At 42.7% G+C, this 26,072-nt stretch overlaps 1 protein-coding gene across 1 annotated transcript in view; it reads left to right on the forward strand.

The window, feature by feature from the left end:
• Positions 1-26,072, forward strand: part of sema3c (sema domain, immunoglobulin domain (Ig), short basic domain, secreted, (semaphorin) 3C) — a 61,124-nt gene that overhangs the window by 8,249 nt on the left and 26,803 nt on the right. The window contains exons 3-5 of the mRNA XM_084050465.1: positions 15,531-15,691; positions 17,525-17,587; positions 23,607-23,726. Of these exons, the coding sequence (XP_083906591.1) occupies positions 15,531-15,691; positions 17,525-17,587; positions 23,607-23,726 (344 nt within the window). The remainder of the gene's footprint in view (positions 1-15,530; positions 15,692-17,524; positions 17,588-23,606; positions 23,727-26,072) is intronic.

A 26,072-nucleotide genomic window follows, 5' to 3' on the forward strand; every position in this document is an offset into this window, starting at 1 on the left:
GACATTCTTCTCTCCCTCACGGAGGCGAATGTGTGCGAGGCGGCGGCTAAAACCGCATACTTAAACGGTGAAAAACACCGCCTCCAGAATGCAGCTAAACCCTAAATAATAAACAGTCAAACACGGCCATTCTCCTCAGCTTGGTGAGATAATAAACACCGGCTTGCATTATTTCAGCTCGAGTCGTTTTTGAGGTTAACCCTTTGATAGAGGATATTTACACTTCTGCATCTGCTTTGAATATCTTTTTCTTTGAGTGTTTAACCCGGCCCCTATTTTCGTTTGCCCATTGAGAAATGATCTCAAAACAAGGTGAAATCGTGGTGGCCCCACACAGCTCACGAAAGAGAATAGTAACTGAAAACGGGTGAATTTTGCATCTCTGTAGTTGTATTGCTATTGTTGAATCGGCCAAAACCAATGTTGTGCAGTAAGCTGGCAACCAAGAAGGGCAACGCGAATCATCAGAATATCACTACATGTGTGTATTGTCAAAAACAAAATGTTAACACAGGTGCTGTTATGATTCATTTTATTTTCAATTCCATGTGCTGCAGATCCAATAGAATATTCTTGCAATGAGATGTAACAATAATTCATAGTGAACTATGCAAGGTTTATTGGATCTTGTTTACGCGATACACTTATTTGTTTTAGCTCTTGCTCATTTGATTTTCCTATTTGTCTCATCTGTTAGCATTCTTAGCTCGGTATATAAGAGCGAGACTGTTCTCGGGGATGACATTTGGAGGGCAGATAAAAATGTGAGAATGTTGCACCACGACAGAGAGACGGGACAGAGGGTTGAAGGGCAAGTAGACAGTGGTGGAAAAATCACTCTAATGTTTTACTTAAGTAAAAGTATCAATACTGCAATGTAGAAGTACCAAAAGTAAATGTACTAAAATGTTTGAAAATAGCAGATCTACAAGCTTACAACGCGTCGCGATGCGACGCGTTGTGAGCTTGTAGATCGGCCATTTTCAAATAGCCTAGGTATAAAATAGGGCTAAAGTGGTTAATGTATGTTTTATAATGTAATAATGTATATTTGCAAAGTAACTAGTAACGAAAGTTGTCAAATAATTGTAGTGGAGTAAAAGTACAATATTTGCCTCCGAGATGTTGTGGAGTAGAATTAAAGGTATAGACAATTGGAAATACTCCAGTAAAGTAGAAGTACCTCAAAATTGTACTTAAGTACAGCACTTGAGTAAATGTACTGAGTTACTTTACACCACTGCAAGTAGGACAGGGTGAAGTGACGTCAATGAGAGGAAATGTCTTGTCTGGTGCCACTGGGAGGACCACAGTGGCCGCTGTCCTCATTGCGGGCAGGGAGGGTGTGAAGGAGGAAGGCAGGGCGACGTCAGGGGTTGAACAGTGGTGTTTGCTGGGTATTCTATTATGTATGGGAGCCGGTGAACCTTGCGGTTGGCCATCAAACACTTGGCAAGATTCCCAACGGGCCTTTTCTTCGACTTTATAAGCATTGACTGACTGAGCTCTATTGGGGGGTGGTCGGTGGTCCAAGGGTGAGTAGTCACTATCCACACAGATCCATACAATGGACGGCAGACGAACAGAAAGATTAAGGTTGGCAACCTTTAGAGACCTGTGATTCTCTCTCTCTCTCTCTCTCTCTCCTCTCTCTCTGCCTTTGAAGTAGTTTATTTGTGTGAGCTGGTCAAGCAGAATCAGTGCAAAAGCCTTTTGTTGGGCCAAGAGACCACTGGGGGCATTCAATATTAAACAGCAGGTTGCTTGCTGCCTTTTGCTGCAGTGCTGTAGAGCAGAACTCTGTGGTATCTCATCTTAAAGTGGAAAATATGCCTCGCATGTTCCGCAGCAAGACCAGCTGGAACGTATAAGCGCTACGATAGAGCGTTCATGTCAAAAGGTCTGCAGGAAAGACAACCCATTTGTCCATCAGCATGAATCGATGCCAGTGGATCTGTGATTGACAGGACATATTGCTTCCCCTGTTCTCACAGGCATTTTGCTCACTGCTAAAGCCATACAGTAGCCCACAGTGAGGATCCTCTGACGGAAATGGGATCTAAAGAGGGGAGAATACAGAGTAGATGCTGTCGATACTACTTCCCAGAGAACGTATCTAAAGTGACTACAAGCTGCAATCACTGTCCTGTGTAATTCAATGTTCTGTAAACTGTGAGGGAATCGATTTTTCAAGGACACAAGGCTGAGGGGGTAACAAAAGCAGCAAAGCTACCAAGTCACTCAGAGTCAAAAAGAAAAAAAAGAGAAAGAAACAGCAGTCTCTCTAATGTGATTGTGGTGAGGAGCCAATTGGGAACAGAGAGAGATGTGTGGGCACCGGGGAGGGACTTGTCATTGTGCCCCTTTTGGGGGATCGCAGAGGAGATTGCAGTGCTCACGTTCTGTGATGAGAGAGTGGAACTGTGGATTCCTTTTTTGCTGTTGTGATCATTATAGCTTACAGGGGGAAAGGCAACACCACAAGAAAACATCCCCCAGGTTTTCTAAGTCCATAGCAATTTCTGACAGACTACTAGGCCTTCAAAAATGTTTAGTGTGATCAAAGAAACGAAGTTCAACAGCAATGTTCCCCGCAGTAAACAACACTGTTATGGTTGTGGTTTTTGGTTTCCCATACAAGGAGAGAGAGGCTCCTCATGTTGCTGGATCGTAAAGAGATAGCGATTTGCAGGAGCCTGAAAGTATGTGTCGACTGTAAATTTGGATCACCCTGGATTGAGTTCAGGCACTGGAGCTGGGTGGCCCAAGGTTGTGACTTTGACAGCCTTAAAGACTCTGATTTGACTCTGAAGGGTTCCAAATGGAACCATAATGGACCCTTACGTGTCACTAAGGATTTAATTGTGTGGTCTGCGTGTTCTGAAATGATCATACATTCCCCAGAGGACACAATGGGGGGTGGTAAGCGTGGGAAAATTTGACTCTGCTGTATTCATGGTTAGTTTTTTGAAGGTAAATATGGGTGGAGACGAGTTTGCCACAGTAGGGCAATTTGCTCTCTGCATATTTCCAGTATTGTTTGTCAAATAATCCAGAGTCACTCATGAAAATCCATCTTTAACTAAAATCTTTGCTTCTGGGGGTCCCTGGAATAAAATATTTTGAGATGGGGTCGGCGGCCAAATACATATCATTTTGGGGTCCTTGACATGAAAAAGTTTGAGCACCACTGATATAGAAACATAAGTTTTTCAGAATACTGTTGGGATTTTGAAGACATTCGTAGAATCGGCTTCAGGTTATGAGGCTGCACTGTGTCATGACAAAGTGATAAAACCCCAACTACAATATGGGATTATCTTGTCCACTCAGTTTGAAACATCCCCTCAACCTATAAGGAGCAGAGATTAATTTAGGAGCTAAATTGAATGGCCCTGTGGAGTGTTAAGTCTTTTTGATAAACACCAGCCACGGAACACAAGCCAAGAGGTCTCCACACCCCATTAACACCGCAGGGACAGGCTGCGGGCCAACTTCTAAAACAGCCTTTGTGTCTTCCATGCAAATCAGCTCTCTTCAACTGGCTGCTATACCTGAAAAGGGCACCACAAATAAATTATCTTCATGCTAACGAGCCCTGGTCCCCGTTTAACCCATTAAGACCGGGAAAGCATCTGTGTCGTTTTTAGATTGTCTTTTAGAGTCTTTGGCTATTAAGAAAATAGCAGATATACTGCTATTTTTTTATTTGAAGTTTTTTATTTGAAGCAAACATTTTTAACTCAAATCTTTGCTTCTGGGGATTCTGCGTCTTCTAAATCCTAGCAGTTTTCTGAAAAAACGTATGTTGTAACATGTAGTATTTGGCCGCGGACCCCCCCCCACATCTCAAAATATTTCATTCCAGGGACCCCCACCCCCGACCCCCCCAGAAGCAAAGGTTTCAGTTACAAATTCATATATACAGTATATTCAAAAGATTTGCACAAACTATCGATATTTCGTTTTTAAATAGCAGATCTCCAAGCTCGTAGCGCGGCACTGAAATGGATTGACCGGATTGAATGCGTTAACGTGCGGGGGAACCCGTTCCGTGGTTGTCAAGGGCAGCCTGGTGGGAGGACCCCAATCACTCGCCTTGATAAATATTGAAGCCGGGGGGCTCACACACACACACTGTGCCCCCCCCACTTGTAATTCATCCCTCCTCACAAGATGGAGTGGGCTTCACTGTGAAGGCCCTGACTTTCAAAACTTCTGCCAAAATACCGCTGCCCTTTGTTTCCGATTATGCGACAAGCCTCCTCCTCAGTCGAGTTCTGGATGGCTGCACTCATCTAATACAAGCGTTGGTACACTCATACATACTACACCATGTAGAGGACTTTGTCCTGGCAACTATAACAAACAAGAGTCCCTCTGGGAATACAACAACAACAAAAAAAGGCATTGGCCTGAATGGGGGGGATGTCTGTTCCATATCCCTGGGGACATAGCCCACCAGTGATACAGTAATGGCTGAAAGATTTATGTTCAGGTATAAGGTCGAGGGGTAAGTTAAGGTGGCATGCCAGAGCAAGGAGCTCGCTCCTCTCGACCACCCAGGAGGACTGTCTCTTGTGCAAGTCAACAGCAAAGGGGTCGTCTGATTGTCTGTACAACAGACATGCTCTGCATTCCCTGGCGGGCAGCAGCAGCGCTCGCTCCAAATACCAAGACGCACACTTCTCCGGAAACTTGCTGCAATTTCTCGTTGCGAGCAAGAGCCAAGGCTCAGCCGAACGACTCTCTAACATAAAGTGCATCTCATTAATCCCCTCGTTGTCTTTCAGCCTATTATCTATGTCGAGACGTATGTAATGGGAATCATATGGCTGTGTGGGATGCCTGAGTTCGTATGTATGCCTTTTCCTCACAACACACAGTGAAACGTTGCTGTGCAACGTCGCCGAGCAGACAGATCTCTATATCTAAATAATCGTGCGAGCTCAGAGTCTATAAGTTCTCTCTTGGCTGTGTGTATACTGTACGTGTGTCTGTGCTAATGAGACGCTCTGCAGGGTGATGTTATCCAGTACCACGGCGGTCTTCACCGCGTGGCGAGTTCACCAAGGTGTTGGCTAATAGCCCCTCTAGGAGCAAGAAACCTGAGACACTAGCTTGTCCGTCAGACAAGCCCACGAGCTGGCCGGTCTGCGTTCTCCCTGTCCTAATTAGCGCCTGGTCTCCTTCTCCCCTCTCACAAACACCCATAGGGAATCCATAGTGCAGTTTGGGCAACCCAGTTATAATATAAAAATGTCCTCCAGCTTATTAAAAACATGCATTATCCTCTCTCTCTCTCTCTCAAGCGGTTTGTTTGATTGATTGATTGACTGAATACTTTATTGACAGTTTGCAAAAAAGGTACAGTGGTACAGATGCATACAAAAGGTGCTAAAAGGATAACACAAAAAGCCCAAAGGGCGTATTTCCATTGTGGTCCTGTGTATTCAATTCATCGAGACATTTAAAGACAATAATATGCAAAACATCATATACTAGTTGAAAAATATGTACATTAAACAGTTGGGGGGGGGGGTCATTTCTGGTGATAAGCTTAGACGTTTTACAGGTGACCTCTCACTTGCCCACACCGGGAGCCCCTTGTTACCTTTCACCCCTGGCAGCTGGTAAATCACTGTGTTTTTACAGTCAGATGAGCTACAGTCACACAGAGACTACACAGAGTCTACAGGAGGGTGGCAGGAGATATGGGTCAGAGGATTCTCTGAGTTTATGAATTTACTGGCCACGGCGGAGAGCCACAAGGAAGATAAAATGGGACCCGGTAGGTCCCTTGCAGCCACTGAGGCATGATGCCTTTGTCAGATTCAAAAGACTATGTTTCCGCAACTGACATTAAGATATGGCCAGGGCCAAATAGTTCTTTCTGTGGTGTTGAGTGATGGCCAGTGCTCGTGGATTGGGTAACGGTCCCGAATACATCTGTTTGTCAGTCAAGGTGTTTTTTTTTTTTCCCTTCTTTGAAAGTCCTTTCGCTCTTTGTAAAGAAAGTCTCTTATTGATAGGGCACTGTGAAGAAATGTGCCATGAAACATAATATTTTGTAATGATTGGAAGGAACTCTGTCTAAATCTTTATCCAGTGATAGTGAATATATTGGTGTTGTTGGATATGTGCCTCTTTTCCGTCTGTTATGACTTTACACCTTGGCTAAGCCTTTGTATAAGCTCTGCAGTTAATACGCCCAGTATGTGACAAATTCTTCAAACAATCCAACAGCCAAAAGTGGGAGAATTCACAACGTTTGAAAAGCAAAGAGTCTTAAAACACATCTGTAAAAGCTGCCTCATCATAAAATACATCTGACTCCACACAATTCAAAAGGCTCAGGCCATGGAGAATTTCCATCTGACCTCGTCCATCCTCAGAAAGACAGGGGTCTTCGTTCGTATTGATGCTCATTGATTACCTTTCAGCATGTTGCTGACGAGGAACAATAAAACATTCAACACGGGGGGGGGGCAAGGTCAGACAGAGGAATGTCAAAACAACAGAGACGTGCAGAGAAAAGCAGGCGGACAGACGAGCTGTCAGATATCTCTCAGACATGCATGCAGCCCTGAGGCATGGCGAGCCGCAGCTCAGTGCATTTTTGTTATCCTCCTCCGGGTGGACGAGGGCCCACGTTCTATCTCGGTCAATTAGGTCTGAGCTGAGGACACGGCGCTGATGGGGAAATATGCATGTACGTACTAACACACAGAGGAACACACACACACACACACTCATTAATGCATGCAGGCATTGCACACACGGACACAAACCAGCACACACATGGATACAGACAAACAGAGTGATGGACTGACAGATACAGACACAGGTGCACACACATAAACACATATGCGTGTGCGCATGCATGCGTGAACATCCCTCATTTTACCAGCAGAAACATTCAGCTGCATCTACCACAGTGGGTGCCTAATTTTAAACAGTAAAAAGGTGCTTCTTCCCACTTCTAAGCCCCCAACCCATGCACCAAGTGAGACATACTGGTCCACTTTTGGTCGCTTCAGCATTGCCCTTTCCCCCCCATGACTTCTGACCTTTTGTTGACCCCCAAAGGATGCATGCCGTCGCCTGATATTGCCTCTCTGAGCAATGCAGGTCTGCTGTCTGCCGCTGCAACAGGGGAATAGTCTGAATGCTAACGACTAATAAAGACGTTTTCATAACACAACTTTAAGAGCTGGGAAGTAACATTTAACCTGAGCTATTAAGGATCTGGCTGAAGAAGACTTTGAACTGTTGTTCATTACCTTCCTCTTTGATTCACACCTGAGACATTACCTTACAAGAGGTGAATGTAATATTGGCTGAGGCAGCTTAACCTTCATGTTACAATTGAGAGAAAGTTTACATTGGTAAGGATTCGGTCTTACTGAAGCTAGTTTGTGTTGAGTAAGTAGTGTGGAATTCAAATGGATGAAAAAACAATGTTCAGATGTTAGCGGCAGATTTGAGTCATTATAAAAATATCCACCCGACAAATGGTGTGTGGACTTTGTTTTATTAACCAGTGTGGAAAATTGTGGACCCAGTTTCACCGGTGATTCAACGGAACGTTTTGCCACCAAAATGTAATCATGCCCATGGAATGTGCGTCCAACTGATTAACACACGTGTGTGCGTACACACGCACACGCGCACACGTGCACGCATGCACACGCAGCAAGTAAACATCTTTAACAGCTTGGTGTCTGCCTACGGTATATGAACAGTATCCATCTCATATGAATAATGAGGGGTGAGTGAAGGTTTTAATGAGGCATGATAAAAGTGAAGTCTAATCTGGGGAAGCAGAGGGAGTGGGTGTATATGCGTTTTTTTGATGGGGTGGGGGTTGTTGTGGTGATAGGCCGTAGCTGAGACAGATATGTATGATTCCCCCTCATCTCCATGCCTGGTTCTGTTCAGGCCCTTGGCTGAGAACAAAAGCCCACACGGCCCATTCCAGTATGAAGGAGCACTCACTCAAACAACAGACGTAATCATCATCGATCTCTCGCACGTTGTGACTGGAGCTACTCTCTCCGCCAGGCTCTGCTGGCTGCGAGTCCGCACGGCAGGCTCACGCAGAGGCAAAAGATACATAAACAAGCATTATGTGAGCGTGTGCATACATATGCATACGTGCATAGACACGCACACACTTTCAAATAAACATTCTTCATGGTTTTGACATTGCTATATTTCTGTCCTAATACCAGGCTTACGCTGTACTGTATAGCCTACTGCAAGTTTGCCAGAACAGGGTGAGACCGCTAATGAGGTTAAATGATGTGGATAATAAACACAAGCCACTGCTCAGACCAGTGGGATGAATAGGCCAGCATTCTTTGATCCTGTCATTCCTGGAAAGGTATTTTGGTATTGGCTCACAGTCTGCTAGTACAGTGGCAGAACAACAGTAGAATATGTAATACTGCTATATCTAGATTAATGAACATAGTTAGCCTCAAACAAAAATGCCCTCCCAATTTGTACACACGGTCTGCGAATACCATCAACAATAGTTAAACTGCATATGTAGGGAATAGGCTCTATGCACAGCAGCCATATTGGGAATGAATTGGGCCCCTTCTTTACTTCCTTAACAGGTGTCACCAATAATACTAATTAAGGCTCTGTTCCATTTAGTGTGGTATAGTGGTTGTCTTATTTTCAAGGACGCCCATAACTCTGAGAGTGTACAAATGGAACCAAATGGACCCTTACGGGTCCATTTGGTTCCATTTGTACACTCTCAGAGTTACACACCCACCATAAGGGGCCCTTTGGAAACCAAAATGGAGTGTTTCTAGTGAGCCAACATGCACGATATCAGCACCCTGACCAGAATGGATCAGAGCCTTCAGTAGTATCATTGGTAACACCTGTGAAGGAAGTAAGAAAGAGGCCCAATTTCTTTCCAATATGGCTGCTGTGCATAGAGCCTATTTGGGAATGGTAAACCAGCACACTAATAGTACGAAGTGGTGAATATTAAAAAGCCAGAGGTGAATATTCAATGTCCTGTTATTCTATCTCGGTGAGTATTAACCCATTTCAAACAATACCCTCCCCTCGTTTATATGTACAGTATGGCCTGAGAGCTGTGTAACAACCTCACAGGAGGCAGTGTGTTAATCCTGTCTGTCATCTCAAAGCGAAACTGCTGCTATTTCACCCATTTATTAGTATTATTAATTATTGACACACATAAAAGAAGCAACAGGAATTTTGATCAAACTTGCATCACTGTTATGACATCGTTGATATAGGGATTGGGAGCACTCTAATAAAGCAAGCCAAACGATGTCAGGCTTCTGGAATCTAATCAAAGGCAGTGGTTCGATTAAAAGAGAGCTTTTAAATGTCATTTAATGACATTTATTGGCATTGATTCCCAGGAATGTATTGATATGAAATTCACCAAACTCTAAGATGATTCAGTTCTTTCGGTATTTATTCCCCCACCCCCAACCTCTCCCTCAAGTCATTGCCAATTCCATGTATGTACTGTAGTTCCTGTCACTGCCGACATCTACTGTTGGTCTGGGGAGGTATAATGTAGGTACTAGGTACTAGGCAGCAACATGTCTCCTCACATGGAGTCACTAGCCACTATTATTTAACCTGACAGTGAGAAGCTTAGGCGGTGAAGCTGTTGTTTTTGTCATGTTGTTGTTTTGATGTTTTATATGTGGGACAATGGATGGAAATTAGCTTCTAGCTAAATGTGGCATGTTTACATGACATCATGTTCACTTCTTGTGTACATGTAGCCTATTGAATGTTCATTTAACGCACACTGTCCCGTAATTAAACAAGTAAAGTAAAGAGGACCTAACGGACGTGAAGGAGCACCCCATCCTTCCCAGTTCCTGTCCATGCTGAGCAGGCACCCCGACTAACTTCTAGGAGTCGCTAGTGCAGCAACAGAGGCCGCCCTCCCATGTCAGCTTACAACCCGCCAACAACAATTGTGTTCATTGGAACGCCCGGCCAAGCCGGAGGTGGTGGTGGTGTGGTGGGAAGGAACTTTACCCCTGCACCACCTGGATGGCCCTTTCAGTATTTATTTTGCATTTCAAGATGATGTGCAAATGAAAAAAAGAAAGAAATTCAGCTCTCCTACCTTCTCCCTGGACAAAAGAAATCTGTGTCCATGGATTTCCAGTGCAGTTAAACATTACATTACAGTCATTTAGCAGACGCTTTTATCCAAAGTGACTTACAATAAGTGCATTCAACATAGGTCGGGAAGGAAACTACTAATCACCAGAAGTCTTAAGTGCATTCTCTTTTAAAACATTCAACTAAGAGTATACCTAGCACGGTTTTAGCAAGGTAAAAGTGCAATATATCAGCTACCTTCTGTGCTGTCAGCGTGTTCAACCACTTTTCTTTCGAAAATAGACGATCTACAAGCTCACAACGCATCTCATTGCGGTGAGTTTTGAGCTTGTACAAAACACTTCGAGGATGCTTGAGCTGTGCCACCCACAAACACTTTTTTGACACTCTTCCTCCTCTTATGAGCTGTGTGATCTCAACTAGAAGGAACGCTTATAAACTCATGACCAATAAAGCACATGTGGTCAGGGAACGTCATGAGCGAGTGTGGATTTGGTCCTAATGGGCAAGCACACCGCTCTTTTTTTCCTCTTTTGTTTGTTTGGTAATTAATTGTCCGCTTTGCTAATCACTTCAAAAGCTGGGGATTTCTGTATAATTGCGTAATAGGGGCTACACTGTATATGACATTGGCCAGCCATTGTTATAATGTCATTACAGGATTTGATCGTGAAAATCAGTGATAAGCCAGAGTTTGTTGTGTTTGTAAGAGAGTCGATGGGAACAGCTTGGTGAGATGCATGAAATTTTGTGTGATGAATGAATTAAGTCGGCTAGGAGTTAGCATCAGTGATGGAAAAAAGTACTCAAATGTTTTACGTAAATGTGTTTTGCGTAAATAAAAGTATCAATACTGCAATGCAGAAGTATAGTAAAGTAAAAGTCCAGAATTCAATTTACTTGAGTAAAAGTACAAATCTGTTGGTATTAAAATGTACTTAAAGTACGCAATGCGACACGTTGTGAGCTTGTAGATTGGGTATTTTCAAATAGCCTTGCTATAAAATAAGGCTAAAGTGGTTAATGCATGTTTTATAATGTAATAATTTAGATCTGCAAATTAACTACTAACTAAAGTGTTCAAATAATTGTAGTGGAGTAAAAGTACAATATTTGCCTCCGAGATGTAGTGGAGTAGAAGTTAAAGTATAGACAATTGGAAATACTCCAGTAAATTAAAAGTACCTCAAATGTGTCCTTAAGTACAGTACTTGAGTAAATGTACTTAGTTACTTTAAATTACACCACTGGTTTGCATGCATGCACACGGCTAACACTAGCTGCTAACGCTACTAATGCTAACGCGTTACGGCTAACGCTAGCTGCAACCATATTCCATTTGAAGCCTTCCTCATTAGGTGGTCGTGGCGTTGGGTTTTTATTTTAGTTTAGACATGTCCCAGTGGATGTATTGTGTTTCTAGGAAAAACCTCGACAATTCATAACAGCAGCCTCTCTCCCTCCTTTTGAGAGAGCAGGTGCAGCATCTGGCATCGCAAACTTTTGGTCCTGGTTCTGTGAGAGGCTTAATCTGCAGTATGCAGCGCAGGGATGACTCATATGTTTGTGTGGAACCAGGGAATAAACACTGTGTAGACATTGGATCCCATGGAATGAGCATGTTCCACAGGGCAAGGCCTGCCTCTCCCAAGAGTACACAGTAAAATCCAGAGTGTCCATTTAACTCTGAAAGTGTAGAATAGGACCCACACATACCGGTTTGCATGTGACACACACCCTTGCTGTGTTCCATCTCAGAGCTTGCGGTTCGAGACCTTCCCTCCACCCCTTGGGAGGAAACATGAAATGTCTCCGATTCCCACCACTGTGAAAACAATACAAAGTTCACCATAATATTAACAGTTATTTCACCTTGCACCACACCCTGGTGGTGGACACATTGTTGCCCCTGTGGAATGTCCTATAAAGCAGGGATTCTCGGCCCTTTTTATTTACACTGTAATGTTCATTTAACTCATTAAGACCTGGAACGCATTTGTGTCACTTTTTGATTTGAGCTGAAAAGCATCATTTTACACTTTGGCTATTCAAAAATAGCAGATCTACAAGCTCATAGCGCGTCACCGAGTGCCGTGCTATGAGCATGTAGATCTGATATTTTTTTTAAATCGTGAAAATGTGTGCAAATCTTTGAATATATATTGTTTTAAAGCGAACATTTTTAACTCATATCTTTGCTTCTGGGGGTCCCTGGAACAAAACATTTTGAGATGGGGGTCGGCGGGCAAATACATATAATTTTGGGGGTCCTTGACATGAAAAAGTTTGAGAACCACTGATATAGAAACATAAGTTTTTTCGGAAAACTGTTGGGATTTAATGGGCTAAATGTCAACCATTTAGCTTGGGACACCCTCAAGGACCCCCTGAGTTTCCCCAGTCCCTAAAAGGGACATTTGATAGAAGGGGAGATGTGGGGGGGTATTGGACCATACCAGAACATAAGCGCACATATTAACTTTGAGGTAACTGTGATTAAGCTCAGGCTGATTAAAGTCAGTCAAGCTGCTCCATTGGAATCAGCCATCATTAATGACGGCATTCTGCCAGATTGCACTCCAGGCTGAAACAGAAGCTCAAGCTGTAAGGGTTGTTAAATTAAGAATGTTCCCCCGAGTGTAGAAAATGTCTAAAAAAGTGTTGTAAAATCTCTCCCAACTGCTTATTTTTGGGGAAGATATAAGAATGTGGTTTTGGCTTTCGTTCGGAAACCCAGTGTGTTTCTAATTAGCTATGAGATACCCACTTCACCCTTGGTGGCACGCCTCAACCAGGGTTGCCAGATCTGCTTATTATAATTTCCCCGCAAGATTTCATTTGAAAATAGCCGATCTAGCTTGTAGATCTGCTATTTTCAAATAGCTGATGTATATGTTAAAGTGCTCATGTGGCCCATAGTCGCTTCTTTTGAGCTGGGTTTCCTAGACCTGGTTGCTTGTTTCTCTCACAGAATCTGGCAACACTGGCCTCAACTTCCATGTACTTTGGCAGAGCGAGTTATGTAACATCTTTAGCTCTCCTTGGAGCTGGGATAATACCACCCCTGAACAGGGGCCTTATTCGATGCTATCTCCTTGGCTTTGAAGCCTATGGCAGATGGTATCTCTTTTTTTTACAGAGGGTTTTGCTTTATTAAATGGAGAGACTTGCTTGTCTGCTTGAAGGGGGAGCCCCTCAATTCCAATTTAAATTCTGCCGAGTCAGGTGAAAACAAGGCAACTCTTGTGTGTTCCTCATTAGTCCGCACAAGATGCTCTCGACTTCAATTATACAGTACAGCCCTATACCTACCACAAGGCTAGTATACATCACATAATATGGCTATTTCTTACGATGTTGAGTATAGGTGCAAAGTAAAGAATCGTGGGAAACATTCAATCCACCGATGATTCACATGGTAAGCTCATCTTTGTTTAACATTAAGCAGCCCAGGCTCTGATCATGGCATATGGTTCGAAGTGCCAGACAAAAAGCCTGTGATCAGAGAGAGAGAGAGAGAGGGGTGGCAGGGGAAAAGCCACTTCCCTTCAAAGATAAAAGGCCTCCGCCGTCTCAAGAGTCTATACGGCTGCACAATAATGACAAAATGTGACTTTATAGCCCTGCAGGCATTGACGGGACAGCATAAGAGAGCTGTTTGTTGATTAGCGGTGGCAAAACAAAAGGAGACCTGGAGAGGGTCAAAAGCAGAGGGGAGGAGATGGAGCGTATAGATCTACTCAGCGCTCCTGTCCGACCCCCCGACCCCCCCCCCTGGCCCCAGAGCGCTCAATAGTGATTGAAAAACGTATAAATATGCATGAGTTTGGCTGCAACAGTGAGGGGACTTTGATGGTATGATGGAGAGTTCTCTATCTTTTGAAATGAATGGACTCGAAATAACTGTTCGTGTGTGTGTGTGTGTGTGTGTGTGTGTGTGTGTGTGTGTGTGTGTGTGTGTGTGTGTGTGTGTGTGTGTGTGTGTGTGTGTGTGTGTGTGTGTGTGTGTGTGTGTGTGTGTGTGTGTGTGTGTGTGTGTGTGTGTGTGTGTGCGTGCGTGCGTGCGTGCGTGCGGTATTGACAATAAATGCATGTTTTTAATGAGCCTGGAGGAAGACTTTATTTTATAACTGCCTTGCCCCAAAATATGCACTGTGTGGGTTTCCCCAGACTCTTAAGTGACCGAAAGTTATGTAAAGTAGACAGCACTATCTTTCTATACAGGAAGAAGTTATACCACAAAAACCCAATTCAATTGTCGTTATTTTCCAGTGTTAGCTGAGGGCACTGGTGGAATGTAACTAAGTACATTTACGCAACGCGAGTTTTGTACTTGAGGTACTTTTACTTTATTTGCACATTTCCTTTTCTTCCTTTATACTAATACTCCACTACATCTCACTGGCAAATATTGTTATTTTTATTCCACTATAATTATTTAACAGCTTTAGTCACCAGTTGCTTTTCAGATTTAGATTATTAATGTAAGATCTACATGGGGCAGGGACGCAGAAAGGGTGGGGGGGGGGGGGGGCTGGACATACTCAGTTCCCAAGGGGTGAGGGATATCCCCCCCCCACTTTTGGGATGAAGAAAAAATAAAAAGAAGAAACTTCCGACATCTACACTTCATGGAGTACATTTTTTGTACCGAATTAACCGAATTAATGTTAAAAAAAACACCCAAAAAAGTAACAAACTCAGGGGAAAAACGCAAATCTTCGCGGCGCGCGCACGCACAGAACGCATGCGTCCCCTTCGGTTCCCCTAAAATGCTCTCTGCGTCCTTGACATGAAGTAATACATTGTGATTAGTATCAAGTTAAAACAACCTAGCAGCTCATAATGTAATTTAAATCAGTCCCACCAGCTGCAATTAAAGTGTTGAACACATTCAATCCAGTATTCAATAGTAAGATTATGAAATAGGCCATTCGGCATAATGGTACTGTAAGTATATTTTGATGCCAATACTTTTGCACTGTTACTCAAGTACAACTTTGAATACAGTAAAAAAAAACAAAAAAACGGCAAGCACACAGTGGGCAAATCATTATTATAAAACATACATTAACCACTTAAGGCACTTACATAGGCTATTTGAAAATAGCCGATCTACAAGATCACAACGCGTCGCATCGCGACGTGTTGTGATCTGCTATTTTCAAACATTTTAGTACTTATAATTTAGGTACTTTAAGTATGTTTTGATGCCAACACTTTTGTACTTTTACTCAAGTAACATTTTGAGCACAGGCCTTTTACTTTTAACAAAGTATTTTTATATTGTAGTATTGCTACTTTTACTTGAGTAAAAAATATCCGAGTACTTCTTCCACCCACTGCTTGCACAACACTGGCTAAGGCTCATGTTTTTGTCTCTCCAGACCTACAGGTGTCTCCTTCCTTTGAACACTTCAGTCTGTCTGAAAAGGCCATGGACTACAGGATCCTGCAGATGGACGAGGACCAGGACAGGATGTACGTGGGCTGTAAGGACCACGTTCTCTCCATGGACATCAACAACGTCACCCACGGCGCGCTGAAGGTCAACACCTCCAACTCAACACAATTATACACTCCAAGTCAACATTAGACACCATGTTTGAGTCAAATGAAATAAAAAGGGATATTTCTTTTGCCATATTGATACCTAATGTTCATTTACCTTAACCCTTTAAGACCGAGAACGCATCTGTGTCATTTTAAGATTTCTTTTGGCTATTCAAAAATAGCAGATGTACAAGCTCATAGCGCGGCACTCGGTGCCGCGCTATGAGCTTGTACATCTGCTATTTTTGGAAAAATCATGAAAATGTGTGCAAATCTTTGAATATATATATTTTTTTAAGCGAACATTTTTAACTGTTACAACTTCTGGGGGTCCCTGGAACAAAGTATTGTGAGATGGGGGGGGCGTCCACGGCCAAATGCATATTTTGGGTGACATATTTTCTTAAGAAAGATTTGAGTAAAAAATGTTTGCCTTAAAGATATATATATTCAGACACATTTTCACGATTTTTCAAAAGTTGCAGGTCTACAAGCTCGTAGCGCGGCACTCGGTGCCGCGCTATGAGCTTGTTTTTTGAATAGCCCAAAGAAATCTGAAAATGACACACAGATGTGTTCCCGGTCTTGATGGGTTAAATAGGTCATTTTAATCGATGAGATGCAATGTGCTGACATTGTTTAATTGGTTTCTTCAACTCACAGTAGAAAGGCGAACATGTAAAAGGCATTGATTATTCCGTTAGGCCCCTGATAGCATTGCACACGTGCACATCAAAAGCCCAAGAAGACTGCGCCACGATGTTAACACCATCTGTGTGTTGTTATACAAATTACCATACAGATTAACCAAGATCAGACCCATGTTGAGGTAAACAAAGCAGAGCTTAAAATGGTTCACTTAATAGTGCTGCCGTGGGCAGGATTCATAAGCTCACACTGATAACTATGATCTCGTATGCCGAGAGGGAGGTATTGTTGGCGTAATTGACAGCCGAGAAGAGCATATACACATGGGGAAAGCATTTATTTTTCTCTCTGGGGAGTGCTCTGCCACGTCCATTTTGCCTGAGTAGATTGCCTGATATATTCATAGCACCAGACCCTTAAGTACCCCTTCCACATTTGAAACCACAGCATTTTTCTCCTGGCTGTGACTGTGTCTGTCATCGTGGACGGTGAAAGAAAGGCTACCACTATTTTGTAACTTTTTTTTAATTCAGTAAAGACGGATTATTCAGGCTGCCACAATCTGAACTTTGCGCACCCCCCCCCCCCCCCAAGTGGGGGTCTGCCAGCAAATGCATCAGACCCAAAAGTGGATTTATTCACTTCCGGTTTTGAAAAGTCCCCAAAATGCTCAGAAACTTCGCCTACCCCCCCTAAATGGGGGTCTGCAAACAAATATATATGAAGTGGGTGAAACAAGCACTTGAAACCATTTGAGTAATTGTTTATGTATTTCAAAAAAAATATTAACATTATTTTCCTTTTTTAGGTTTCGGTTTATTTTTTATTCATTTTTTAATTATTTTTTTACTGCTTTTTTTTTACCCCACCAAAATGGACCACCCAAAAACCTGATAGGAGCACGTTTTAGGCCATTTGGAGTCGATTGGTGGTACTTTGTAGTGACACTATTTTGAGTCGCCAGCCTTTTCTTAGGAAATTTGTTTCTGGTATTCCTTTATTTTCTGCGTTGTTTAGATTTCGTTCTCAACAATGTTGTGATTAGATTACTTGTTACTGTGAGAGGTGATCATTTTGTTTACAGTGTGACCTGTGGTTTTCCACTTAGCATTCCCAGACCAGGTTTTTCCCACTGATCTCTAGTTAAACTGCCCCCTCTCTCTGTTTTTCCCCCCTGCAGGTGTTTTGGCCTGCGTCTACCACCAAGATAGAGGAATGTCAAATGGCTGGCAAGGACCCTACGGTGAGAGCAAACAAATCACATGTCCATTTGAATCAAATGTACCCAGGTGTCCCTATTTTGGGAAGATTTTAAAAAAATACTTTAAATTCATTAATTATACGTAGCCTGCGAGTTAGTTCAGGCAGCATACACTCGAGAGGTTTCTATGTGGCTGTATACAGCGTCATGCAAGACCCATACGTCATACACTGACGTGGCAATCAGCTGTCCAATTGGGCGGGTTATTTAAGCTCACCTAAATCAGGCGTTCCATCCGCTTGTGTGTTCTGGTTTGTTGTCATGCAGCGTTTGCTCCCAGCACCACCAGTAGGCTCTGCTATTGGTCTGTTCCCCATGGGGGTTGTTATTATATATCTATCTCCCTGCTCTTAATGATGGTTGTCTAAATTTCTCTGAGCAGAGACAAAAATATAGCAGAGCCTGAACGCCAAGATAAATATTACATCCACACTTGTATCCTCATTCTATAATATTGGTTCAATATATTCGGTCTATAATATTGGTTCAATCTATTCGTGAGTTATCTGACTGAACTACGATCATGATCATAAGGGTTCAGGTCTTAATTTAGGGCAGCATAATCTGCGTCCAGATCGGTGTCCCTTGGGATGATTCAAGCCGGAAACATGGTGCGTGCTGCTGTCCTCTCCCATGTGTGATCATGTGTTTCAGTGTCCCAGGCAGGTCCACCGCCACATGTGTAGCAGCTAGCAGATGTCTAGAGAGGGTCACTGACATGACGGAGTCCTCCTGGTATCGGCTCTGTTTGCAAAGATGAGAATGAGGACGTGGGAGGAGTGCCTCAGACCGCTATAGAATAATAAACCAGCATCAAAGCTGCACAAATTGGACACAGCTCATTGCTGTGTCTTTTTCTAAAGAATTCATAACCGCAACGCCTGATTTTACACACCGAAAAGAGATGCGGTCGTGAGCAGAAACGAGACTTTAATGAAGACATGGAGCTCTGCGAACTGATTCCGTCAGTGCCTCTGTTCTCCGCTAATTGGGCCACTCTGAAAAAGAACAGAATCTGCAGGGATTACACTTCAAACTAGAGCTAAATGAGTTGTTCCGAAAACAAGAGCAAACAAGTGTTGTTGTATAGAATATAATAGAAGAGAGTTTTTCTTCTTGGAGTGTGTTATCTCTTAACACATCAAGTGCCAGAGGTTGTTTAAACAGGGTATACTGTACATCCAGTGCCAGTGTTCTTACCGTTTACGCTGATCTGTTTAGAGCTGTAGAAGCCCCCACGAGGACCCGGATGTAAACAAAGGGTGCGTGCGCGATGGTCGAGGGTCCTGGAACAATAATATTTCTAGCGACTGGAACAATAATATTTCTAACGCGATCCGCCATTGCAGAGTGATCGCGCGTTGAAAATGGCTTGTTTTCACGACGGTAAAAAGGTATGGAGATATGGACCTTTTTCTCCAAATCCTATCATTGGAGCGGACGGAAGGGAAGTTTTTTTGGACTGGATTCACATCCGTCCGTTCCATTTTCAGGGGGAAAAAAAAACTAAAAACAAATTGCAAATGCGAGAATTCGAGTTTATGGCACTCAACGGGTGTATTTGCAAACACGAGAATTCTCATGTTTGGCCCTCAATGTGTTAATTATCTCTAGATGTTTCTTTTATTTTCCTTATTAATAGCACTGGAGTATGCTACCAAGCATGTCCCTGCAAGTAGAGCTGTACAGTATGTCACGAATGAAAGCTGGAATAGAACTACGCTACCCCCACAACGTTTCGTCCTCCTACCACAGATTATTGTGTTACCACCAACACGCCCAATTTGTTAACGCGTAGGCCAACATGTCCATCGGTCTCCGGTCTCCCTCACAACAGCCAAAGAAACGGAGCCAAGGGTTTGGACAACGCACAGCATTGTAAGGAGCGGAGAAGAAGCTGTTTTCAGTCACGGTGTGATTTGTGCTGCCTTGAGTCATAGCCCTGCTGTTGTGGACAGGCTCCCACAAATATTTGGGCGAGCTGTCTCTGTGTGGAGCCATTCAGTGGCCCTCTCTCTCCTCCGCTCTTCCCTTCTTCTGTCAACCAGCACCAGTGCCAGGTCCCTTCCTCTCAATTTATCACTGTACTTTTTTTTTTTTTTCGTCCTGTCTTACTCCTTCCTTCCCTTTCTCACTCACTTTTTCCTACTGTGCCTCTGTATGCCTTTTTGTCTTTTTAATTCGGCCCCTACATCTTTTTTTACTCTTTCTTCCCTTTCAAGGTTTTTTTTCTCTCTCTCTCTCTCTCTCTCTCTCTCTCTCTCTCTCTCTCTCTCTCTCTCTCTCTCTCTCTCTCTCTGTCTGCATGTTTCAATAAACTTTCATAAAGCAGTCGTTCGTCCTTCCTTACTGGGCTTCTACTTCTACTTTTTTATTATTTGTGGGTCCTGAATCAGAGCCTCTGTCAGTTTGTTATGGTTACCCTCCTCCATCTGTATATATTCAGTTCCTCTTCCCTGATAGAATCTGCGGTCGCTGGGACTCCGGAGAGAGACCACACGTTCTTTGCAAACGGAGGGTGGCATTTAAGGAGAAATGTAGGTTAACCTCTTCAAGTACAAGAACGCCAGACTGATTAAATCTGTTGGCTCCGTTTGCTCGAAACCTCCGCTCTCGACTCTAAACGGTGTCGAACACCACCTGAACATGGGGCCATGAGGAGGCTAGTTGCTGCATCTGGCAGGGTTTAAAGGTTGTGTTGCCTGGATCGGAAACACACGAGGAAATCAGACGTGATATCTTTTCTCATATGTCGCTATGGGAATATGAAATTGGATACGGGCGGGCTGCAGCGTGTGTGCAGGTTAACGGTGTGTGTGTTTGTAAGTGTGTGTGTGTGTTTGTGTGTGTGTGTGTGTGTGTGTGTGAGAGAGAGATATGGGTGTGTGACGCTGGAAATGCAGTTGTTTTCCAGCTCTCCGCGGAGCTTTATGCATTCTGTGAGCTGCAGCAGCTGCTATTTCCACTGCGATGGCCAAGTTCCTAACCGTTCCCTGGGTACTTGCGCCTCTCCTCTCGAGGTTTCTCCTCCCTTCTCTCCTTCTCTCTCCCTTTCTCCTCCTCTCCTTTCTATACCAGCTACAGTATAATGATGCTTTGAGGTTGTTGCTCCACATTCCCAGATGGCATAGTGCCAGTCAATTGTTTGTGTCCACTGGCGTGCCTACTTGTGATGCACTTTTAAGACAATTGATGTTCAGTTTTATGTGTCGGCTTGATGTGTCCGAGAACAGCATCATAGAGGCTCTAACAAGCCCTATGAGAAGCAGTTATAGATACACATCCAGGCTTAGAGAGCATTGGCGTAATAGCCTCTACACTTTTTAAGTAATCTACGTACTTGGGGTTGGGTGGGGGGTGGGTGCGCTTGAGTGATGTTTTGTTTGTTGTTTGTTTGTCTCTTTTTATATTATGTGCTGTCTTTTTTTTTTATATGGACCCACGGGTCTGAAATAAAGATTATATATACCCTTCCAATTCCTTCCTTCTACCCTGATCTTTCCTCCTCCTCTACCCCCCCACAATGTTAGACTTTAATTACCCACAAAGCCCCAGCACTCATGCCACTCCAGGCAGATTTATGGAGTTGGAGGCAGTGACGGGGAGAGAGAGACAAGTAATGAGACGAGAGATCAGCATAAGCTGGGTTCTCCAGGTCCATGGGCTTGCCTCAAATGATTGTGCCGTATAGTGATTATATATCCGTATAGCTGTTTCATAACAAGAGAGATACGTTTGAATTGCATTTACTCCTGCGGAATAGGATACTGGAAGGGTGATAAACAAGACCTGGCCCAATCCCAGACACAGGAATTAGGCCTCATCCACCGCTGTTGTGTCTGTGCTGTTGAAAAACCCATATGAGGAGGTGTTCTTTTTCTTGGTTTTGTCATATTGACAATAATTGAAAACATTCATTTCACAACAACAACACAAACATTTGGGAAACAGATTTTTGCTCATTTCAGCCACATTCCTAGGTGGTTTGAAATAGAATTCAAATCCGATTTCTAAAGATTTGCCTCAGTCAGTCTGGACACTCTGGCAAGGAATAACAATTACGTGATATTTGTTTTGCAATTATGTCATAATTTAATCAACCAAAAGGGTCAACGTTTAATGTTACAATTTTATGAGCCCATTTTGTTTTATATGTTTTGGCATGAGATTTATAATGATGTCAAATGTGGACGTTCCACTGATAAACTAATGATGATTCATCATCATTTATCTTTTGTTTTGTTAGACAGGGCAACAGATATTTATTTTTTTACTGGAAATTCAATTTGTTTTACAAACAACTGTAACTATATTATAATTTTCCATTATCAAAAAATATATTATGTTATATAAATGTTGGAGATAAGTGTTTGAACAGCTAAATCTGCCCTGCCCCCAACATTCAGAAAACACACTGCAGAGCAGTTTTGTCATGTCAGGAGTGGAAGAAGTCCACCTGGTAAACCCACCCAAGTTTAAACAAACACAAGGACACTTAATATCATCAATATACATTTAATTGCACAGTTAACTGTATAGAGGCTTCTAGACTGGGATGGGCAACTGGCGGCCCGCGGGCCGCATGCGGCCCGCACCGTCACTCAATGCGGCCCCAGGCCAAATTTTTTTATTTATTTTTTTAAGTTTTTTTTTTTTAAATCACAAAGAAAAACAAAGTAATCTAAACATATCCGAAATGGTGAACTATTGCCTTCAACTGTTCCAAACATGCAACTTTCCATGAACCATTTTAATTACAACAGTCCACCAGTAGAGCGCGCTCTCGTTTATTTTGATAGAAGCCATAATTATTAACTATAATTCAAGTGTTCATTTTTGTATATTTTTAAGCCAAGGTTACAGCAATACTCTGAAAGGCATACTCAGGAATGTGAAGTTTTGTTTAGCAGTACAGCTGTAGTAAGTTGATAGAAAAAAACAAAAAAAAACAAAAACAAAGTTATAACAAATAATAATAGTTAATATCCCTTATTTATCACATAATATGTGACTATTATGGGCTTTTTGAGTAATGGGGTACTACTGGCGAGAGTGCCGATAAACAGGGGGACCAACATCCAGCCAGGGGGGGGGGGGGGGGTCGGTAATGCGGCCCCCCAGAGTGATTGAGGAAATGTTGTGGCCCTCACCATCTACAAAGTTGCCCACCCCTGTTCTAGAGCATTGCAAATATAGCTGGTTCCGAATGCAAGACATTTACAGTGTACTTTTATAGGCCAATATTATACCAAGTACAGTCAATACAGTCAGTTCATATATCAACCTCCTCCACTACCTGCTTTTGCAGCTTTTTGGAGAACCTTTGTCATTGTCTCCGCCAGGCCGAAAGGCATGGCGAGAGTATGTTTTGCACCCTGTCCGTCCGTCCGTGTGTGTGTGTGTGTGTCCGTCCGTGTGTCCTGTCCGTCCGTTACCAGCTAATCTCCGGCACCGTTGGCCCGGTCGCTGCAAAACTGTGCACACACACTCCCTGGATGCCAATTCAGAACCTCTGGCTCATATGGGCCTGTTATAGCGCCACCAGGAGGCCGATTTGTGCAAAACCCATTTTTTAATATTACTTCTACAGATTTTATCCAAACGTCATGCAAATTGGTACACAGTATCCCTATAGTCATGTGATCAACACGGATCTTTCCGATTTCCCATATTCCATCCTCATTTAAACAGGGGGACCAACATTTGCTAAGGTTGGCTTCCAAAGTTGGCACGTTTTGAACAAAATGCCTCAAATCATGAACGCAGCTTGCGATTTCCGTGAAATTTCACACGCACATTCCCACTAGGCCGAGGAAGAAATGCCACGTACCCTTTTCACATTGGCCTGTTATAGCGCCACCAGCAGGTCTAATTTAGCAAAACACATTTTTGGCTCAAAATGCCTCAAATCATGAATGCAGTGTCCGATTGCCGTGAAAGACTGGAATAGAATAAATTGCCCCCTTTTCACATTGTTACTTTGTCTCTTTTCTCTCCCCAGCACGGCTGTGGGAACTTCATCCGAGTGGTGCAGCCCTACAACCGGACCCATCTGTTCATGTGTGGCAGTGGAGCCTACAGTCCAGTCTGTGTCTATGTCAACAGAGGTCGCAGGCCAGAGGTAGACAGTCATTTCCTTTAAGAGTGTTATTAATACCATACCGGTATGTGATAGTTCACAATAGTAGGCCCAGTGGTGTAAAGTAACTAAGTACATTTACTCAAGTACTGTACTTAAGTACACTTTTGAGGATTTTTTGCTTTACTGGAGAGGTAAATATTTTGCTTTTACTCCACTACAATTATTTGACCGTTTTAGTTACTTTGTAGATTTAGATCATTATCACAAAACATACATTAACCACTTCAGCCCTATATACATTTCGGCCATTTGAAAATAGCCGATCAACAAGCTCACAATGCGTCGCGATGCGACGCATTGTGAGCTTGTAGATCTGCTATTTTCTAAAGATGTTTATACATTTTAAACTTTTGGACATTCTGCACAATGAGTACTTTTGGTACTTTAAGTATATTTTGATGCCAATACGTTTGTACTTTTACTCAAGAAAATGTTGATTACCGAACTTTTACTTATAACAAGAGTATTTCTACATTGCAGTATTGATACTTTTACTTAAAAGTACTTTTTCCACCACTGAGTAGGCCATAGCTTCCTCCACTCTTATCCGAGTTCAATGAGTGAGTTATAATGTTGTGACAACTTGCTGTAGGTAGACCATAAAAGTGAAGGAATTGCATGTGCTACAATGTGATGGTATCATATCTTGCAGCTCTGCCGTAGCCAAATACCTTCTCAATGAAGTCAAAACTGGGAATTACCACAAGTTTCAACACATGTTTGAAACAAAGTCTCTTGAGGCAATACTGGCTGGGCAGAGTCACTATGACTTTACACATCAGCAGTAGTGGGAAAAGTACTCAAAATGTTTTACTTAAGTAAAAGTATCAATACTGCAATGTAGAAGTACAAGTAAAAAAGTCCGGAATTCAAAATGTACTTGATTAAAAGTTCAAAAGTATTGGTATCAAAATGTACTTAAAGTTTCAAAAGTAAAAGTGCTAAAATGTTTGAAAATAGCAGATCTACAAGCTCACAACGTGTCGCATGGCTTGTAGATCAGTTCAAATAGCCTAGGTATAAAATAGGGATACAGTGGTTAATCTATGTTTTATAATGTAATAATTGATATCTACCAAGTAACTGGTAACTACGTTTTCAAATAATTGTAGTGGAGTAAAAAGTAAAATATTTGCCTCTGAGATGTAGTGGAGTAGAAGTAAAAGTATAGACAATCGGAAAAATACTCTAGTAAAGTAAAAGTACCTCAAAATTGTACTTAGGTACAGTACTCGAGTAGATGTACTTAGTTACTTATACACCACTGCGCATCAGTTCCTATAGGGTATAATGGGCAGAGATACTGAAAGGAGAGACAGAGTAAAGAGCTGGTTTCTGGGCACACAGCCTCTCATCTCCGGGCCGACACATAGCTCTGGAAGTGAGAGAGGGAGAGGAACTCATCCAGGAGAAAAGTGCTCACTGAAAGAGCAAACTTTTAGCCACAGAACCATGCTGCTGCCAAGCGCTAATAGGCAAAGACCTCCAAATCAGGCTTTTTCTCTCCACGCTGCAGTGCCTTTTGTCATTTCCAGGGGGGGTTGACAGGCAGACAGCTCCGTTTTTAAACCTCTCTGAGCCCAAATGTGCCCAGTGTCTCTGACAGCCGATCAATACAGTATAACAAGCTGTCACACAGTGAGATATTGACGGCAGGCTCACAGTGGTCGTATGTGGCCCTTTGCAGTGGTGTTAAAGTAACTAAAGTACATTTACTCAAATGCTGTACTTTACTTTTACTTCTACTCCGCTACATCTCAGAGGCAAATATTGTACTTGTACTCAACTACAATTATTTGAAAACTTTAGTTACTAGTTACTTTGTATATATACATTATTACATTATAAAACATACATTAACCACTTTAGATCTATTTTATATACGGGCTATTTGAAAATAGCTCACAACGCGTCACATCGCGACGCGTTGTGAGCTTGTAGATCGCCTATTTTCAAACATTGTAGTACTTTTACTTTTGGTACTTTAAGTACATTTTGATACCAATACTTTTGTACTTTTACTCAAGTACATTTTGAATTCCAGACTTTTACTTGTAACGGAGTACTTCCACGTTGCAGCATTGATACTTTATACCCTTTTGGCTCGTGAACATGCATCAGATCAGCTGGAACTGATGATAAGGCAGGATGCTTACTTTTTTTTGAGCAACTTGTTGTTGTTTCGTCTTCGTCTGCACTGCTCAGACTTTATGGTGGAAGCACTGCAGAATCCAGGGTCCAGTCCAGCAGACGCATTAGGTCCACCTCCAGAGGGCTGCAAAAACACATAAACAGACAGGCTATAAGATCAGACACTTGTCTCCT

This window comes from Gymnoscopelus microlampas (genome assembly GCF_963454915.1).
Source record: "Gymnoscopelus microlampas genome assembly, chromosome: 23".
NCBI lineage: Eukaryota > Metazoa > Chordata > Actinopteri > Myctophiformes > Myctophidae > Gymnoscopelus > Gymnoscopelus microlampas.